Genomic DNA, 16,995 nt, shown 5'->3' on the forward strand with positions numbered 1-16,995 from the left:
TCCTAGTTTACGGAGAATATTCGCTGACTTTTCTCACTGCACTGAGACGCTATTTTCGAGCGTCAAAATAACAAACATACTTTTAAATAGCTAAATACGTAACAAATACAAAATAAACTCTCAGTGTTTGATACTCCACCAACACGATTATACAAAATTTCCATTAGTTTCTGAGTAGCTACCGTATAAGCGCCTACCATTAAATGGAATAATAAAACACTGCATAACAAACGGCGAACTTAAGATGGTAAAGTCACAAGAGTAACCAACAGTATATGAACTTGCTAGATACTGTGTATCGGAATTTTGTCAGTAATGCTTGCGGACGTAGAAGCGAATTTCACCCAGTGCGTTAGGTTCACTGTCGTAAGGTGCCTACGTACTGCGATAATTCCACTTGCTCATACTGGTCGCTATTGGTGTGAGTCGTTGAGATTTTGCACTCAGTCTTACGCACATATTATACCTTCACACTTGTCAAAGAGATGTAGGAAGGTTGTCCCAGCCATTACTATAATAAACTAAACTCTGTGTAAGAACTTGGGCTCTTCATTAGTATTACTATTCTCATTTGTTCGTTGTTGCTGGAATAGTATATATATATATATATATATATATATATATATATATATATATATATATATATATATATATATATATGTGTGTGTGTGTGTGTGTGTGTGTGTGTGTGTGTGAGTGTGTGTGTGCCCTGTGTCTTCCACATGTTGTACTATACCACTTGATCGATTTCAACCTTATTTGGTACACATATCCCTTACTGTCAGACAACAATCGCTGGGGGAGAGGCATAAGAACCACCTGCCTATCATAGTTCAGCAGATACGTCATAAATAATGAGATGCATGAAAAACTCCTGCATCATGCGTGACGTGTAATTGTATTACTACTGTGCTACTAACTGCATTCCCAATAAATTTCGCAGGCAGTATCCACCTATGCTGCTAAATGCAAGTAGAAAAGTGTATCGTTGTACCACACGTAGTTCACGATGCATGACGTCATAAACACTGAGATGCGTGGAAACTGCCTCACTGTGCATGACACAACACCTTTTGCAACCAGTATCCGCATATTCCGCTGAAAGTACCTACAGAATTATATGTTTTTATGACACATTATATACATATATTATGGAAAACAGCGGAACACCTGCGCAATCTTGCGGAAAATTACTGTTTCCAGTTGTAGAAAAACGCTAATGAATTCAATTTTGAAGGCAACTATCGCTAATTTCGCGTAGATAGGAAGCACACAATTGTGCTCATCACCATTGCTTCTTTTGTGTCAGACCTCCTACGCCGCATTTCTTGGCGCGTCACAATCTCCTCGTCCGCAACCAATGTGTCGATTGATTGTGATACACTATAATACACCGTGAGGGTAATGTTCAACAGCGAAAAAAGTTGTGGTATAATAGTTTCTTAGTAATGCGAGGGTTCTTTTTTAATATGGAAGTAAAATCTCGTTTGCTTGTGATGTTCGGTAAGTGGTTTGCCAAAAGTAGCTGAAAGAATTCCTTAAGCCTATCTACTTTGATATTATTTTCGCTCAGAAAGTAGGCTAACCTTCCCTTATTTTCTCTCCACATTTAAAAGTACCATCAAGTTTAATGCTTGACTGATTAAAAACATTCGGTTCTAGGCGCTCAGTCCGGAACCGCGCGACTGCTACGGTCGCAGGTTCGAATCCTGCCTCGGGCATCGGTGTGTGTGATGTCCTTAGGTTAGGTAGGTTTAAGTGGTTCTAAGTTCTAGGGGACTGATGACCACAGATGTTAAGTCCCATAGTGCTCAGAGCCATTTGAACCATTTTTCTGATTAAAAACATTACTGAAGAAACTGGCTTTAGTATTACGTAAGAACACGATTTCTACTATGCCCAAAATGACTGAAGATAACTATGTGAGCCGGCTGCGGTGGCCGAGCGGTTCTAGGCGCTTCAGTCTGGAATCGTGCGACTGCTACGGTCGCAGGTTCGAATCCTGCCTCGTGCATGGATGTGTGTGATGTACTTAGGTTAGTTAGGTTTAAGTAGTTCTAAGTTCTAGGGGACTGATGACCTTAGATGTTAAGTCCCATAATGCTCAGAGCCATTTGAACCATGTTTTAACTATGCGATAGCAAGATCTATCACGCGGTAATTCCAACTCACAAATACAACATTAGCCACGGAACACAACTCGGCAGTCTGAGTGCATTTGTGGTCTAGCGTCAGCGATGACACCACCTGCATCTGGATGGCGTACAGCCATCACGTGCTGGAGCACCGGCATGGTCATGGGATCGCAAGGACGCTCACTGGTCAACCCAAGAGCGGAAAAATGTCTGGTTCACACAAGTAACGACACCAATAGTGAAGAACAAATGGTGTCATTAAGATATGACGTCGATCCCACAGAGCAATGATCGAGATTGTCAACAACGCACTGTGTAAGCTGAGGCTATGTGCTGTCTTCTGATATTCATCTATTTCTGTATTCCGCAAGCAACCTTGCGGTGTGTCATGTAGACTGCCTGTGGTACCACTGTTTCTTCAACCTTTTTTCTTAAGCGCAAAACCACAACCTCACCACGAAAAACAGCCACCTCCTCCGTGCTTCTGTTGACACTACAGATAATAGCAGGTATTTACCTAACTCAAACAATTCCGTCGGACTGCAACAAGGTGTAGCGTAATATATCACTTCAGATCTCTCGTTTCCAGTCATCCACTATCAACGGGCATCGCTCTTTACACTACCTCATGCGTCGCTTAGCGATGGTAACAGTAATGTTTGCCTCATGAGGTACAACATTCTTTTTAACTCCCTACGCACAGTTATTGTACTACCTAGACTGCTGGTAGCACTTGGGAACTTACGTGTGATTCCTTCTGCCGATTTCATGCGATTTTTTACAGCCACTGTCAGCAACGCTGGACGGTCCCTGTCCGTAAATACGTGACGTCTGTTTCGTCTCGATTTAGCTACGGTTGTTCCTTCGCGTTTGCACTTCGCAAGCACATCACTAACAGTTCACTTGGAGAGCCTTAGAAGAACTTGTAACACCGAAAATACAGGTAAAATACCTTCTGCACCATTAAAAATTTTTCATTTAATATCCGTTGATAACTTGTACTTCTGATTCTGAATATGTAAGTTATATCACAGGAAATATATTTAATACGTAACCGATGTAATAGTGCATTTATTTCTGACTGTATGTAATTGATTGTAATTATAATGAAAATATTGTAAATTGCTGGGTAATAGCCAAGGGAACTTTATTTCAATGTATCGATAGTAACGACAAAATGGTAGTAGCTGTGCCGTTGTTTATCTTTGCATATGGAGAGTTTCTGTCGCGTTGCGAGCAGAGACGCAGAGCAGCTTGAGTTATGAAGGAGTGCAGAAGTGTTTGTCGGGCGCTCCCATACATGCGGTGCGCAGCTATGCTCACACCAATGTGGACGCGCCTGATTCGTTAACCCGCGAGTATTGGGCGCACGGAAGGAGTGAACAGGCGGAGGAAGCTGCAACTAATGCCTGTCCCATAATTATCTGTGGCTCTGGAGACGGCCCCGGGTTCTCATCGAACAGCAGCAGCAGCAACAACAACGGCAGCTCTGCATTGTCGTTGGCTACATTCTTCATTGTCCGCAGAGCTACAACATCGTAAGACCGTTACGTGAAAAATCATAAACTTCCGTAGGCATTGCCCAGAAACATTTTTTTCACGCAGTATGGCTAACCTAAATAATAACCTGCAATAGTTAAAACTTGTAGGGCATCGGTGTTATCATTGTCCTCAGACATTATTATTATTTTAGTCTAACTTTTCTGCCTCAGTAACTTCATTCTTGTACTGCATAACAGAGGCTACTGAAAGTAAATTTCACTGTCAATACTAACAATTAAAGATACAGCACAATTTTACGAGTGCGCAATTTCATTTATTCTGTATTTAGCTTAGCGAGTGACTTCTGCTGGCTTGGTATGTACAGTATTTCATTATTGTTGTTTTAAAAGTAAAATCAGTTGCTCTTTTGCTTAAAGTAAGTCCACTTCAATGTTTCAACAATCAAAAGTAAATTGCTCGCCCTTTTCTAAATTTTGCATTACGTTACACTGATGTTACTAAAAGTCATTTTTACATAACAAAGTTTACGTTAAGCCAGTCATTAATTTAAGCAGTAACTTCATTTAATTTTTCTTTAAAAATTCAGTATTTCAGAATAATTAACTGCAAATTCAGAGCTGTCTGACTGATTTATTTTCTCGTGAACTGTTGTGCTGTGGAAAAGTGTGACAACCTTCTGTTGCCACGCCAGTGATTATTTGCTTCAACTTCTTTGCCATTACCTTTCTTAATATTCTGCAGACTCACAGATTCATTGTCCTAGTGGGCTGGTGACCGTTTAAAGCCGGCCGGAGTGGCCGAGCGGTTCTTGGCGCTACAGTCTGGAACCGCGCGACCGCTACGGTGGCAGGTTCGAATCCTGCCTCGGGCATGGATGTGTGTGATGTCCTTAGGTTAGTTAGGTTTAAGTAGTTCTAATTTGTAGGGGACAGATGACCTCAGAAGTTAAGTCCCATAGTGCTCAGAGCCATTTGAACCATTTTTGACCGTTTAATAATCCCCTTTTTAGCTAATCAATGTTTTCTTTGTATTATCTGTAAATTTTGTGGTAAATACTACGCGGTACCCTCTTTCTCCCCTGTGGAGTTCATGAGCGGTTGCTCTATATTCCACCAATTTCAAAATTATCATTAGTATGTAGCATAAGTTTAGAATAGATTCTTTCTTCAGAAGAGTCTGTCGCACACTTTCCTCCAACTAACCGGCGTTATTTTCCTTCGGTAACGATGGCCTTACTCACTATAAGATTTCATTAGGCATATGCGATCACGGTCAGTTATATCGCAATCCTGTAGGCCGATTAGGAAATGGTCCTAATTGACATGTTAGTCAAGTGATATCCACGCACGTTCGGTCACTGAGCTCCCCCTACCGATCCATTCAGCTATTACTACTTCTGTATCCCTCCGCTCCCCTTCATACTGGGAGGCTCGCCTCTCGTTACATCTGTCTGTCAGTTCCGGAATTACAGAGAAGTGTCCGGACATTTTTGATCAGATAGTATAAACATCTTTGTTTATTTCGCTCTCCAAAAACACCTTTCTTGGAGAACAAAAGAATAAGTTAGTATAAAACGTGTTCCCTAATTCCACAACAGAATGCCATCAGCGGTATAAGCCTATTATTATTATTTACCAAGGAAAGCCGCCAAAACTGCCGTAATTTTGAGAAATTATTTTATTTAGGCAACCAGTTTCGGCATCTCAATAATGTCATCTTCAGCCCCCTGTGCACTCCATGTATAGACATTCTTGATATGTCAATACTTGCTTAACTAGAGCTTTGAAAACGTCAAAAACTAATTCACAGAATTCAGTTACTGAGGGCTCAAGGTATGCAAGTATCGATATATTTGATTGTTTGTACACGGTGTGCACTGGGGCCTGAAGTTGGCATTATTGAGACGCCGAAATCGGTTGTCTAAATCAAATAACTTCTCCAAATATACGACTGTTTTGGCGGTTTTTCTTGGTAAATATTTGACGGGACGCTGTCCCTTGTCCAGAATGGATCAACAGAGATTATTATTATTGTGTCCTTCTGCCCGTCGACCATATTTAATACGCAAATTTCTGTGGTGATCAGGGGTAACAGCAGCAACTCTCACGACAATTACGATGCGTGGGTCACAATAGGTGATGCTCGCGCGCTCCGTAGCAGCCCCGCGGGATCATCAGACAGAAACCCACACCGCCAGGAGGCGCACCTAGACCTACGGACCAGCGGGTGCGACGCCAGGCATCAGCAAAAGGCCGCGATCGCACCACAGAATCACACCTCCATCCAGTCATGGCCAATTAGGCAGCAGCACGTCTCTGCCTGAAGAGAGACTATTTAACCCGACCTAGAGACAACTGCAGAACCATCTTCACAAATAATGCCCGAATCTAAACTCGCCACCTACCTATAACATCTGTGACCAACCTCATCCCATCTACTCCGACAAATGCAAATCCAAACCCTCTCCCCAAATGCCTAAGCTCACCATCCCGTTACGCACAGTTGATAGACCACACAAACAACTCCCTTCGTCCTTCGCCCACTATTGACGCTATAATTCATTTCGTAACATTAATCCTTTAAAACATACATCCTTTTCAAAGAACCCACATCCTCCAACAAATAACCCTCGCTACAGGCGCCATCTTCCATTTCAATACCTACGCCACATATTCCCAAAATCAAGCCCATTTCATTTTCTGTCGTCTCGACACACTAGTGTAACCGGCCCATCAAAGTACTCTTTGTTTTCTGAAAATTGCGCAGGAGACATACAACATCCTTTACTAAAATATACGTTCACCCCGCCGCAATAAATATCTTACTATCCATAGTCTCCAACAACATGAAATCCATGCCCTCCTCCTCAATGAAATCTTTCTCCAATCCCACCATTCCATACGCCATGTCTCCTTACACCCTAGGTCGCACTGATAATCTCAATCCTACTACCCATCACACAGTAGCCGTCGCCCATCTCCGAAATATCCCCTTCTACTCCCCAACCGCTCCTAAATGACTCAACTGAGCATCCCATCCTCGCCATCTTTCTCCCAAAACTCACATTAACCCTGGGTGCTATCTACACCGCCCTAACCATACCATTCCCTAAGATTTCCCTGCCCATGTAGTCCATATCCTTAAAACATACATAATCACAGACAACCTTAACCTTCACTCCCGCACTGTCGAAGAAAAATGGCGTTGCTGTCAGTTTATCAACATACTCAATGGCCACGATATAAAAATCCCTGTCCACACCTGTCCTGTCGTGGACATTACCTCCGATACCATTATTGTTTCCCCTAACCTCTTGAGACGCACCAAAGTAGAAGTCCTCGATCCAAAAAAGAGTGACCACCTACCTATCCTTTCCAGACCTCATACTGTGTACCATACCCAACTTGCACCACTTCTAATCATTCACCCCTACACATCCAGGATTATTACAGTGGTGACTGATACGCATTCCGAGCCCAAATTCATACCATAATCGTAAGTCCTCATTCTAAATTCAAAATCCTGACGGCGTCCAAAGTGGGGCTGATTTCCCCCAACACACTGTCTCGGACGCAATTTCCCACCACAGTCCACTCCAAACGCTCTACTACGACCGTCGTGCTCTCTCTCTATGTGCTCTTGACCTCGTCCAAGAATCCTGTCGCATATACAGAGTATTCCTTCACACGCCACCGACAGCTGCAGCAATACGTTTGCAGTTAGCTATAAGCCAAACGGCGCCGGATGTGACACGTGACAAGCATCACTAAACGAAACACATATAGACTCTACAAAGTATTGGAAACCATTCCATAGACTCCCTGGAAACTACCCTACACCCATCTATCTCATCCTGCATAACAACAGACTAGTTCCCGACAACCTCACCAAAACCAACGACTATACATTCTACCTGGAATACACATTCAACATCCCACATGCTCTCAGCTTTGAGTATACGTAAGCTCCTATGTGTATGAAGATACCAACACAACTACCTCACCCCTCGCATGAAAATTCAAGTACTTCCACAGCGCTCCACGAACAGGACTAAACACACCTTAACAGCAGTCGACATTACACAAGCACTCGCTAAAAATCGAAACACTGTGCCTGGTCACGATACAATTACCGACCACCATCTGAAAGATTGTCCCAGAGCCTTTCACGAAACCACTGCCGTCCTTGACAATACCACTGTTTACACAGGCTATTATCCAGAGCCGTGGGAAACGTCCAAAGTCCTACTTTTCCTGAAACCTGATAAACCACCCTCACATCGTCATATCGATGAATCAGCCTCACGTCAGTTTCCACCAATATCTTTGAAGCCATTACTACCCAACTAATCCATCAGTAGCTTCCAACTCAGCTATTCATTCCCAGTATCCAACGTGGCTTTCGTCCCAATTATTCCATCGACGACCAACTTCTTTATCTTACCCACCTAATCTTCCATTATCTGAATAAATGGAAGTCTGGCCTATTTGTCTCCCCTGATATCCAAAAAGTCTTCGACCAGGTAAGGCATTCTGATCTTCAGACTACAAATCGTTGCACTCTCAGTTAAATATGTCGGCCTTATAGCATCCTTTCTTCAACACCGATCCCGCATCTTTCACCCCACTGCAGGTGTGACTGAAGGCTCTATCCAATCACTCCTCTTTTACATCCTGTGTACTGCAGACATTCCCACACCGCAGCCCCCACATAATCCTGCAATATCCTGAGGACACCGTCTACCTAGCCACACAACACATGCCTCCCTCCAACGCCACTTGAATCTCCTATTCGAGGGGTGTAATACGAGGGATCTTCAAGTAGATCCACAGAAAAGCCAAGCCACAAGATTCGGTCCCACAACTCGGCGGCTCCGTCGTCCAGATTCCCATCTCTCCACCTAAAAACAAATCATCCCTCTGACTAACAAAGTAAAGTATTTAGACTAACCCTCGGCCGAAAATTAACAAGGAGCACACATCTCCTTGCCGTTGAACACAAAGCCGGAAACCGACTAAAGCTACTACAGGCTGCACCTGTGGTCTACATCCTTCCTAAGCCGACGTTTCCTGCGTCTCTGCTTCGGCTAAATCCTACAGGTCCCATGCACTCTTCCTCGCCTTCAACATTCTCCCACCTTCCCCAAGTCGCATCTTGTAACAGCTCATGCATTTCCCATAGCTTCTTGTCCTCCTAAAGCACCTACAGTTTCGATACAGTAATCGCAAAACTCTGTCCCAGCATTTGATTTTCGACGCAGTGTTAACCAACACAGGTACCTTGCTGCGCCACTACATCGATACTGTACCTTTCATGCACTTGCATGCCTTATCCATCCTCTCCCGCAGGAATTTTAACCACCTCCCAGTCCACAACAATGAAACCCGTCACGGAATATACCCACCTTTCCAACCCTAATCACAACGCTCCACCTCACACCTTCCTTCAATTTTCTCCTCCCCCTTTCATAAGCCCTGCTGTCTTCTAGTCGCTCCTTGCGTTTCTACAGGGCCCCAAGGTCATATTCATCATCACATCTTCATCATGACAGGTTTTTCAGGTATCATTTAGCATCACCATTATTCCATGCCATCATTCACATTCATCAGCGACTATATTTTAACAGTAAAATAAAATCGTAAGATGAGTTTTAGAAACCACCATCTATGTGTAGTTTACAAAAATCTAGTTTATTCTCACTTGTTTTTATGCGATACTCGTAAATATCGTCCACCAATATGTTTTTTTTTTCAAACTCGTCTCTTATTGTCAGCTATTAACCATCTTTTAAATACAGTTTATATAATCTTTGGCTGAAGAGCGGTTTTTATCCACTGCCATCCCGCCGCCTTTGTGGGGTATTGAAATAAGAATGAAAATAAAAAAAACATCTGGGACAGTTCCCGTCAGTAAGAGGTAGCCGAGTCATGCGCCGACCGCTTGCAGTCCGCCACTTAAACGCTCGCCGACGTGCCATCGGAGAAGACTGCGTCCCACCGAGAAGATAGGCTTTGCAGTAGGCAAGAGTTCCCGGTTTAGTACTGGCTCCCGGGACTTAGTTGGAGCCTATACCTTATAACAATACTTAGTTGGAATATCTGAAGAGGCATAGTTAATTTCTTGTCATCCCTACGGGAACCACCAGTTTTTGCATGTTAATAAAGAAGCTGTTTCTAACATCTGTCGGGCCTCTCCTCAGTTAGTAACAAAAAGTAGGTTTTGTCAGTATACTGCTACCATTTGTCGCTCCAGCTGACTATAATAATCTGTTTCTGTAATGGAATGAAGTTATTTCACAATAGAATGTAGAGAATCATACAGACATATCATCAGTTCCACATACCTTTCCTATGTTTTTCCTGAGATGTTAGTAGAAATTCTACTTCTCTAACGATTATCTGAAATAACAGAATTAGAGCGACGACTGAAAGGAGGAACCGCGATGAAAAGACTTCACAGTTGCTGTCCGAAGATTCGTTTGATGTAGCTCTCCAAAATAGCCTATTCTGCAGAAGCGTCTTCAGCTGTGCGAAAGTACTGCAACCAACATACATTTAAACCCGCTTAGTGCACTCACGTCACGGTATCCCTCCACAATTTTTACCCTCCACACTTTCATCCATTACCAAATTGACAACATATTCATGTCTCAGGATGTGTCCTATTAACTGATCCCTTTTTGTAGTCAGAGTGTGCGATCCCATTTCTATTCTGTACCTTCTCATTAGTTGTGATTTTTCAATTTCTCCAGGAGTATTTTATGACGAAATAAATCTCGGGTGTCCTATGCACACTCATACCAGGCTGTTCACCCGAGATTTATTTCTCATTAGTTATTCGAGAAGCTCATTACACTCCAGACAAATATCTTCAGATCACAATACCTAATTTATATTCGACCTTAACGAATTTCACTTTCCAAGAAAGAATTTCCTTGCTACCACTATTCTGCGTTCCCCCTCAGGAGACACCGCCTTAACGAAACACTGTCCGTGTGGGCGAGGGGGTTTGTGTGATCCAATGAAGTGGAGGGCTATGCCGGCGGTGGTGTAACTACCGGCAAGGCCTCCCAAGCCGGACAGGTCTCCATAGAGGATCCAGACAAAGTGTGTCTCACAACGTCCCGTCTAGTGTCCTGTCCTATCCTATTCTGTTCTGTCCCATCCTATACATTCCCTTCATTTCCTTTTCCTCCTTGTGATTGTGTGGCAGCAGACACAGTCCCCTAATGTGGACAGCGGAAGATCCTTGGAAACCAGAACAACGTTGATGCACATAGGCCTTACTGCGAAGGGATGGATAGCGTTCTGTAGTCGTGGTGAAGACAAGCTATCTAAGGGGTAAGGCCCTGAAATAAAACCTTGGCAGGTGTCCAGGCCATGAGGTGACAGCCCCACCAGGACACTCGGGGGCTGTGGGCTGTTAACCCGCACCACCAAAAAACACATATCACAGAAACTAAAAGGAGAAACAGCCGGATGGATCTTAAGGATATGACCTTTGGCCTGAAAAGGAAAACCCGTATCGGTTTTTGGAATGTAAGGACGTTGAGAGAGGCAGGGAGGCTAAGACAAGTTGAAAAGAGATGGAGAACTATCGACTAGATATATTGGGACTAAGTGAAGTAAGGTGGCCAGAATCTGGGGAATTCCAAACACAAAATGGTGGAGTGTTGCTGTATGCGGGTCAGACCGGTGAGGACGCGATGCACAAGAACGGTGTAGGGCTCTTACTATCTAAAAGCAGCAAGAAGAACTTACTGGAGTGGAAACCAGTCTCAGAACGGATAATAACCGCACGCTTTAAAACAAATGTGCGATATGTCACTGTAATTCAATGCTATGCACCTACTGAAATAGCTAAAGGAGAATTAAAAGATTCATTTTATACAGAGCTTAACGGAGTTCTTAGACAGATAAATTCTAGGGACATAAAAATTTTAATGGGTGACTTGAACGCAAAAGTTGGTTCAGAAAATGAAGGGCTTGAACATATCATGGGTGTGCATGGCATGGGGATCAGGAATGTAAATGGTGAACTGTTGATAGATACATGCGCTCAACATGACCTAGTCATTGGAGGCACATTGTTTCCACATCGTAACTGCCATAAGATAACATGGGTTTCTCCAGACCACGTTACCGAAAATCAAATAGACCACATAGTCATAAGCCGCAAGTTCCGACACTCTCTGTTAGATGTCAGAAATAGAAGAGGGGCAGACGTTGGAAGTGACCACCACCTAGTTTTGGCGGAATTCAGACCGAAGATAGTGGCAAATAGAACCAAGCTCAATCATAGGTGCAAGAAAATAGAGGTGGCAAGATTAAAAGACCAACAGATCAAAGAAACATTTGCCCTTGAACTACAAAACAGATTCCAGGTCCTCTCTGAAGAAAACTTTATGGAAGAGGGAACTGAAACATGCTGGCAAAAAATCAAGAACAGTTATTTAGATGTGGGAGAAAAAATCCTAGGATTTAAGGCACATCAAAGGAAGGAATGGATCTCCGATGCTACGTGGAATGAAATCAGCCACAGGAAAGAACTAAAACTTAAGTTAAATTTTTGTAAGACAAGAGCGCAAAAGAGCGAAGCGCATAAAGAATACATGGAGGCAAACAAAAAAGTGAAAACATTGCTACGTCGAGATAAAAGGAAATGGATAGATGAGCAAGCAAAATTAGCAGAAGACACAGCAAGACAAGGAAATATGAAAGACCTCTACAACATTACCAAATGGTTGTCAATGAAGAACTTCAGACATGAAGGACCAGTTAAGAACAAGAATGGTGTGTTGCTTACAACTCAACAGGCACAGCTACAGAGATGGGAGGAGCACTTCAGGGAACTGTTAAATTGTGAAGACAATCAAGGGAAACAAGTAAGAGATGTTCCAGAGGAAGTCGAAGAAGACCAAAATATAAATTTGCAGTGCCCCACAATGGACGAAATTAGGATTGCCTTGAAAACACTAAAAAATACAAAGGCTCCAGGCCTAGACAACATAGCACCGGAGCTCTTAAAAGCCGATACTGAAAGTACTGTTAAAATGCTCCATCCTTTGCTGAAGCATATTTGGCTTGAAGAGAAATCTCCAAAGGAGTGGAAAAATGGCTTGGTGGTAAAGCTCCCAAAAAAGGGAAATTTGTCAGACTGTAACAACTGGCGTGGTATTACATTGTTGTCAGTGCCCAGTAAGGTCCTCACCAGAATTATTTTAAACCGAATTAAAGAATCCCTTGAAAAGCGACTGCGTAAAGAACAGGCCGGTTTTAGGGCACAACGCAGCTGTGTTGATCTTATTAACACTCTTAGGATCATCTTAGAGCAAAGCAAAGAATTCCAAGCAACCATGTACCTGGCATTCATTGATTTTCAAAAGGCCTTCGATTCCGTGAAACATAAAGTGCTCTGGCAGGTGTTGCGGAAGTATGGCATACCACAGAAGATCTTAAACAGCATAAAAGATCTATATGATGGCTACGAATGCTGCATACTCCACAAGGGAAATATGACAGAGCCCATAAAAGTAACAACTGGAGTCCGGCAGGGTTGCATTTTGTCACCAACGCTTTTTCTACTCATTCTAGACTCTGTTATGAGAAGAGTCACAGCAGGCAGGAGACGAGGAATCCAGTGGCGGATCCACGAACGTCTGGAGGATTTGGATTTTGCAGACGACATAGTTTTATTAGCTCCAAGGCTGACTGATATGCAAGCTAAATTAAGCTTGCTGAAAGAAGAAGCAGAGACTGCTGGCCTCAAGATACATACAGGCAAAACAAAGGAAATGAGAGTAAATTCAGGTAACAAGGAGGTGCCCCTGTTAATAGGTGAGCAGCGAGTGGAGACTGTCAACTCATTCCTGTATCTGGGTAGTATAGTGGCGGAAGACGGTGGAGCTGGAGATGACGTGAAAAACCGCATTAAAAAGGCAAATGCTGCCTTCATACAATTGTATCCAATATGGAAAAATAGAAATATCACATACAAAACAAAAATCCGTATTTTTAATACAAATGTGAAGGCTGTCCTTCTGTACGCCAGTGAAAGCTGGAAAATGGATAAAAAGATAACAACCCAATTACAAAGCTTCATAAATAGATGTCTTCGACGCATCATGAATATCTGGTGGCCAGAAAAAATATGTAATGAGGAGCTCTGGCGAATAACAAACCAGATACCTATAGAAGAACAGATACGAGAGAGAAAGTGGGGCTGGTTGGGGCACACCTTGAGAAAACCTGATGGAGCCATCGAGAAAAAAGCATTGGAATGGAATCCCCAGGGAACAAGGAAGAGAGGAAGACCAAGGGGCACATGGAAGAGGACAGTGGAAGGGGAAGCAAAAAGAGTTGGCAAGACCTGGGCAGAATTGAGGCAAATGGCCAAAGACAGAGACGGATGGCGAGTTCTCCTGGATGCCCTATGCCCCCATAGGGGCCAAAGGAATTAAGTCAAGTCAAGTCAAGTCAAGTCACTATTCTGCGTTATCCATCATACCTACTTCGTCTGTCATAAGTTAATTTCCTCCCGCTTCCCCCCCTCCCAAAAAAACTCATCGACTAATTTGTTAATCTAATTCCCTCAGCACAGCCTGATTTAATTCAACTACATTCTATATCTTTGCTTCATTTCTCTTGATGTTCTTTTTATTACCTCTTTTCATGGGGGTAGCAGTTTCGTTCGACTGATGATGTAAGTTCTTTGCAATTTCTAGCAGAATTATAATGCAAATAGCAAAGCTCCACTCCCTGGTGAGTCCAACTCGATTTCTAAACTGAAGGAAACAGTTCACGGCATTCGCTTCAGAACTGCTACAAAATTCATCGGACAATAGACGGCGCCGCTCGAATTGTCAACACAACTGGCACTGCTAAGAGTATCCTACGACTTCCACATCGCTGGCAACGGGCTATACACAATGCTGATGACTACTTTGAAGGTCAGTAAAACTTTGAAACACGTATCTATTTTGTACGAGCTGTAAATAAATAGTTGCCAACATTAAATGTCCAACCCTTGTACAAATTGAAGAAAATCGATGATGGGCTACAACCAAGTGTTTTCCATTATCGATCACAGCGGTCGATTCATGCCCTTCGGCTCTTATAACCGCAGTGTGGTTTCAGTACAAGTTCTAAATAAGATTTAGCTCCCTGTATTTTATCCCTGCCATCTTCATAATTTCAATGGTGTAGCCCGTCAGTCCAAAATGTTTCGAAACTGGGTTGGTAAAAAAAAGGAGAAACGTTAAATTTGTGGTTTTAATGCTTCAGGTGTTTACATAATCTCTGACACATTAGTATAAAGCGCAGAACGTTCGAACAACCAAGTGAAACTGTCACACAAGTCCTTCTTTGGGATGTTGTTCAACTCGCGCGTCACATTGGTTTGAATGTCTGTTATGCCGTAAAGGCACTGAGGCTCCAAGCGAAAATCTAGTTTGTGGTTTTGTGGAAGGTCCGTACTGATAATATCAAGCCTCGTCACCCGTGATGGCTCCCTTCAGAAAAGAATTTTCCACGTTTTGTGTTTCAACCAGTTCACGGCAGACGAACATGCGGCATTGTTTTTGTTCGGGAGTCAAGTTGTGAGGGACAAACTTCGTACATAATTTTGGTTCTGCAAAACAATCCGGAAAAATGTCATGAACACTTGATCCAAAGATGTTGCTCCATTTCGATTTGTGACATAATGTTGACATATTTCGATCGGAAGCCCACAACTTAACACTGCTCACAACTGACTGATCGACTGCATATCTGTTGTTTACAGTTGTTAGTTGTAGCAGCCACCGTAGTTACTGCACCGATGTTGGTGCGCCAGTAATAAAATCAGTCTCGAAACATTTTGGACGGACGGTGTATATTGCCTTGTGTTTTCCTATGGTTCTTAAGAACCCCAACTGATTTTCGTCGAGGTCAGCTTCTATCACATTTTCCATTCTCCTGTAAAATATTCGTTTCCGTGTTTTGCAACCACTCCTTACTAAACTGATTTTCCGGTAATACAGCGGGCAGCACCTGCTTCCTTTCGCATTGACCTTGTTATATTCTTCTGGGGCTACTTCGTGACGTTCTTTGTGTGTTGTATTGGGTAAATCATAGGAGCGGCTACTCACCGCTGGACGACGACGGAGATGGAGTTGCCGGCGTTCTGGAAGAGCGACTGCGCGTCTTGGTGGCGGAGGTCCCGCGCATCGTACTCTGCTATCTTGGTGATAATGTCCCCGCGCTTCAGACGCCCGTCCGCAGGCGACCCTGGCTGCGCCTGCAACACGCAACACACGCACACCTGTGTCAGCAGTCCTACACACCATTGAATATGGAGTGACCTTTCAGCTGTGCAAAACAGAATTTTGGCGTCAACAAAATTATATTGACTTCGAAAGTGACGTCGCTACGGTTTCGGTTAAGGTTTTTCCAGAAGAGCTCTGCAGATTTTGAATGTCATTCCAAACTTACACGGTAGGTATGAGGCGCAGCTTCGCTTTGAGCGGTAACGTGACTGCTGCCCCTCCCGCCTCACAGCACAGTGCGTAGAACACTGGTTCCCAACTCGGACGTAATTACCCCGAGGGGGTAAAAACGAAACGGTTTGATTGTGTTTCGGTCAGGACAGTATATTATTTTTGTAAGATAATTACTATTATCAGACTTTATACGATTGTAGTACTGATTGCATAAATTACCAATAGTTACATTTTTTAAATGCTATCATTAACACGTGACACTCCGTGGTGGTTACAGCTTGTGAAACGTATGTCTGAACCGCTTCTTTCTCACGTGGTCAACTCACTTTATACACACGTTGCATTTTGTATCATGCATCTTTAACAGTAAATTTGAGACATACACATCACATGCTTAAATATATCCGAGTTGTAGGTAGTTCCCACAATGGCCCAGAAATTTCATCACTGTTCAATTTGGAACAGATGAAGGAACCAATAAAAAGTACAACACAACAGTAACTATATAATGACAACTACATTGCTGTAGGATCTACATTGTATTATTATTATTATTGGCAAATCATTGGCAGAAAGAGGTCTACCAACTTCTACCAGTTATGTACGAAAAGTATAGTTCACACATTTTAACTTGATTGACTTTAAATAGGCGTGCAGAGAGTCGATGAAACAAGTGTCGCATGAGAGAGTAGTGATGCAAGCAAGGCATGTTTTGTAGCTATTGGCTACAATGAGGACAGTTAGGTCTCTTTTTCTGAGAAATTTTTGATAAAACTCAAGATACATTGAGAATTTCTTCGTCATTCTGTAAAAAAGTTTGAAATATTTAATACAAATTGTCCCAAATTATCCCAGTGGCTTAGTTTTCGGTTTTACGAA

At 42.9% G+C, this 16,995-nt stretch overlaps 1 protein-coding gene across 1 annotated transcript in view; it reads right to left on the reverse strand.

Annotated features, from left to right (window-relative positions):
- LOC126203433 (PDZ and LIM domain protein 3) overlaps window positions 1-16,995 on the reverse strand; it is a 449,093-nt gene that overhangs the window by 343,795 nt on the left and 88,303 nt on the right. The window contains exon 3 of the mRNA XM_049937752.1: window positions 15,766-15,914. Coding sequence (XP_049793709.1) covers window positions 15,766-15,914 — 149 coding nt within the window. The remainder of the gene's footprint in view (window positions 1-15,765; window positions 15,915-16,995) is intronic.

This window comes from Schistocerca nitens, chromosome 9 (genome assembly GCF_023898315.1).
Source record: "Schistocerca nitens isolate TAMUIC-IGC-003100 chromosome 9, iqSchNite1.1, whole genome shotgun sequence".
Classification (NCBI taxonomy): Eukaryota; Metazoa; Arthropoda; class Insecta; order Orthoptera; family Acrididae; genus Schistocerca; species Schistocerca nitens.